The sequence below is a fragment of the Aulonocara sp. 'chitande type north' Nkhata Bay genome, linkage group LG13, assembly GCF_057382095.1.
Source record: "Aulonocara sp. 'chitande type north' Nkhata Bay isolate Kocher_YH1m ecotype deep benthic linkage group LG13, A_spYH_male_GT1.1, whole genome shotgun sequence".
Lineage (NCBI taxonomy): Eukaryota > Metazoa > Chordata > Actinopteri > Cichliformes > Cichlidae > Aulonocara > Aulonocara sp. 'chitande type north' Nkhata Bay.
The window spans coordinates 33,783,064-33,787,391 of NC_141356.1; the positions used below are offsets into that span (position 1 = coordinate 33,783,064).

General features: G+C 41.1%; 1 protein-coding gene across 1 annotated transcript; it reads left to right on the forward strand.

The window, feature by feature from the left end:
- The first annotated feature begins 867 nt into the window (after positions 1 to 867).
- chchd1 (coiled-coil-helix-coiled-coil-helix domain containing 1) lies at positions 868 to 3,986 on the forward strand. The gene is made up of 3 exons (XM_086260113.1): positions 868 to 1,192; positions 1,671 to 1,789; positions 3,753 to 3,986. Exons 1-3 carry the CDS (start codon positions 1,054 to 1,056, stop codon positions 3,861 to 3,863), a joined length of 369 nt encoding a protein of 122 aa, XP_086116239.1. The 5' UTR covers positions 868 to 1,053; the 3' UTR covers positions 3,864 to 3,986.
- The last annotated feature ends 342 nt before the right edge of the window (positions 3,987 to 4,328 follow it).

The following is a 4,328-nucleotide window of genomic DNA, read 5'->3' on the forward strand; positions in this document are numbered from 1 at the left end:
TGATTTTTATAAAGATTTGTATCAAAGTCAAAGTCAAAGTCAAAGTCAACTTTATTTGTCGATTCTGCCACATGTACAGGACATACGGAGAATAGAAATTGCGTTACTCTTCAATCCCTAGATAAAGCCGATGCTACCACTGAGTATCCTTTTATTGTTGGCTTTGGACCATGCCATTATAATGCCATCAATCTGTTCATTCATAACTGTAAATTTAGCAACAAGAACCCTGTCCTATTTTTTACATTAATGAAGCTCTATTGCTGGCTGCATCAACCAGAAAGCTGTGAAAACAACTTGAATTGTGTAAGAAACTGCAGTTTTTATTTAAAATCTCCTGCTGTGTATTTACTTATTTATGAAAACATTATTACTGTCTTATTTCATTATATTCTCTGACTCTTAATGCTATTGCTGTGAGTCCCTGGCTTGTCTTTTAAACGTTTTTGTGTTCTTGTAACTTGTTTTCCTTCAATTATTTAAAAAAACGTTTGCAAATGATGTCACGCCACACGTACACATTACGACACCGACTCTGCAATAGAGAAGAAGAAACAACAGAACATGTTTTAGTGCATCGTCAGAAATATGATGCTGTAAAAAAGACAATGATCCAAAAGCTTGGTGATGTGAACGTGAAGCTGGACTTGGTTGATTTATTTCGTAAGAACTGGAGAAGTGAGAGTTATCAGGCCATAGTTTGTTTTTAAGGCAGACTCGTTTGTTTGGGAGGATTTGATTTTTTATCTTTATTTTTTGACATTTCGGTCCACACTCCACGCCAGTTGGTGGCGGTAATGCAGCGTTTTGCTGCAATGCTAATATATGCCAATAATAATATAAAGCAGAAGAAGACCTTTACGACAATTAATTTCTTTCTACGGTAAAACATGGCGCCGCGCAGCTAAGCTTGGTGAGGTAATGAAGCACCGAGACAAACACTGAGAGCTTTTCTTCTGCTTTTTCATTCTCAAAGTTTCAAAATATTTCCTCGGCGAGGCAGCAGCTCCCCGTGGAGCTGAGGCACAGTGAGGGGAGGACTTTCACACTACGATGGCCACGCAGGGAGGCATCGTGTTCCAGGAGAAGGTCAGCAGACTGCTCCGCGGACAGAACGGAAAACCAGTGCTCAAACCCAACAGGGCTCTGGTTCTGAAAGACGCTGTAGCGAACCGAAAACCCAAGAAAGGGGGTAAGAACATAAAGACATGAATACATCAGCGCGGCAGGATTAACGGACCGAGAGGGCTGACTGCAGAAGGCCCACCACAGGCTGACTACATGCAGCGTAGTTCAGTGCTGATGGTAGCAGCAGGGTGGAGCTTGGGGCTGTGCTCCACTCAAATTGAACTAAATGCTGCAAAAGTGACCGGATACTGATGTGGTAGAAGAATAGAAGAGCAATATTAATTGACAGATGTCTCCGCCTTTAGATGATTTAAAACGTCAGTTTGATCTGCAGGATGTTTCAGATCAATCACAAATAGACATTTTATTCATTTATTAAACGTTTTTCTCAAAGAACTACAACAGAGTTACGTTTCTGTGTTTATACACAAGTATCTGGATTTACTTTACACTTGTAGTTGCCTGTAGAAGTCCAGTTAAATGATTTATTATGAATGACTCAAGTTGGATTAATGTGTAAACACGAATGTCTTTCTCCACAGAGGCCTCTTGTATCACTGAAATGTCAGTCCTGATGGCCTGTTGGAAGCAGAACAACTTTGTGGACACTCTGTGCTCTAATGAGATTAACAGCTTTTATATGTGTGTGGAAAAGGCTCAGGTATGTCCATGCTCTGCAGAATTCAGTGAAACATGCCCATGCATTAACTGTGACTCTAGCAGTACAGAAAAACTAAGAATGGGGATGGAGAAGAGTGTTACTGTTATTTTAGAGTAACACAAATGGAAAATAAATTATGCATCATATGCAAATTATGTATCGTCGTGTGATCTTGATGTACAACTTACCTTAACCAAGTGGCAGAAAACAACCATTCCTAACAGATATACACTACCAGTCAAACGTTTGGAACCACCTTCTCATGTAATGATTTTTCTTTATTTTTCCTCATTTCTACATTGTAGATACAAACTGAAGGCATCAAATATATGAAGCAAGATGCATGGAATTATGTATCAAAGAAAAAATATTGGTAAATAACTAAATAAATGGATAGAAATATGTTTCATATTTTAGATTCCTCAAAGCAGCCACACTTTGCTTTGTTGACAGGGCTGCAAACCCTCGGCCTTCTCTCAGTGAGCGTCATGATGTTGTCACCTGACATGGTCACCTCACAGGTGAGCCTGTCAGCGTTCATTTGTGGAGTTTCTTGCCTTCTTATTGCTGTTGGGACCATCAGTTGTGTTGTGCAGGGCAGGTTGGTAAATAGTTGACAGCCCTATTTGACAGATCCAATCAGCTAATAAAGAGAAACAACAGCCCATCATGACTTTAAGAACTGAAGGTCAGTCAGTCCTAAAAATGGCTAAAACTGACTGTGTGCAGTGCAGTCACAATACCATCAAACACTACAACAAAACAGGCTCACATGAGGACCGTCCCAGAGTCCCCTCTGCTGCTGAGGATACATTCATCCGAGTCACCAGCCTCAGAAATCACAAGTTAACAGCTCCTCAGGTTAGAGCCCAGATAGATGCCACACAGAGCTCCAGTAGCAGACACATCTCACCATCAACTGTTCAGAGACGGTGTGAATCAGGCCTTTACGGTCAAATAGCTGCAGAGAAACCACGACTAAGGAGAAGCAACAAGCAGAAGAGATTTGTTTGGGCCAAGAAACACAAGCAACGGACATTAGGCCAGTGGACATCTGTGCTTTGGTCTGATGGTCCACTGCGGTCTGCATGCATGGTTCCCACCGTGACCATGGAGGAGGAGGTGTGATGGTGTGGGGGTACTTTGCTGGTGACACTGTTGGGGATTTATTCAGAATTCTGAACCAGCGTGGCTCACAGCATCCTGCAGACACATCCCATCCAGTTTGCACTTAGTTGGACCATCATTTATTTTTCAACAGCACAATGACCCCAAACACACCTCCAGGCTGTGTGAGGGCTATTGGTCCAAGAAGGAGAGTGATGGAGTGCTGCACCAGGTGCCCTGGCCTCCACAGTCAGCTGACCTAAACCCAGTGGCGATGGTTTGGGATGAAGGCAAACAGGCCGACAAGTGCTCAGCATCTCTGGGAACTCCTTCAAGACTGTTGGAAAACCATTCCAGGTGACGACCTCGTGAAACCCACGGAGAGAAGGCCAAGAGTGTGCAAAGCATTAATCGAAGCAAAGGGGGGATTTGGAAGAATCTACAGTATAAAAAAAGTTGAATTATTTCACATTTTTGTGTTTACTACATAATTCCAAATGTGTCCATTCATACTTCTGATGCCTTCAGTGAGAATCTACAATGTAAATAGTTATGAAAATAAAGAAAAAACATTCGACCTTTGACTGGTGGTTTACATCAGTTTTCTGTGTTTTGACATTGAGCTGAGAGTTCGGTTACTTTATAGAAGGTACAGTTACATTTCAGTGAACCGGCCAGCTCAGCAACAGCCCTGGGAGACTAGAAGCACACACCTGTGCTTCTTCCTCATTATTCTTTCTAAACTCTGAACTCCTGCAAAATGTTGGGCTGAAAGTGGGCAGAAGTGTCCTTGTTGTAGTTTAGAAACATTACTCTCATAAACACATCTGTAATAAATCTTCTTCTTCCTTCGTAGGCTGATGCGAAGAATAAAGCTGGACAGAGCAACATCCAGGGAGGACGTCTGCCACCAAAGCAAGCCACGGCACTTCTGAAGAGATATCCCAACCTGTGCAAAGAGATCTGATACACAAACATTTTAATGCTCTTCTTGTACAGCTTTGGACTAGGACGCTCTCGGAGATGAATTTGGATTATGTCCTGGTGTGTCGAGCTGCCAGTTGCCAAACAAATAATGAAATAAAACAAATGAGTGGAATATTGAAAAGGGTGATTGTTGCTTTTACCCATTACTGTAAGGTTCCTTCATACCTCTGACTGGTAGTTTGTAATGTGCACTTGTGTTCTTGTCTTATTTTAAAACAAGTTTTAAAATATAAAGGAACTGTTTCATGTCCTGAATTGAAACTCTTTTTTTTTTTATTTATATTTTTTTTTTATTAAGGTTTCAAAAGCAGGCATTCACAGTCTGTACATCATGTAAGCATACTTCTTGCTTAGGTTATCTGCCTTAGATACCAAAATAGTATTTTAATTTACATCCAAGTCATAAAGAGAGAATATTTACAACTATAGAAGCAATTGAAACAAT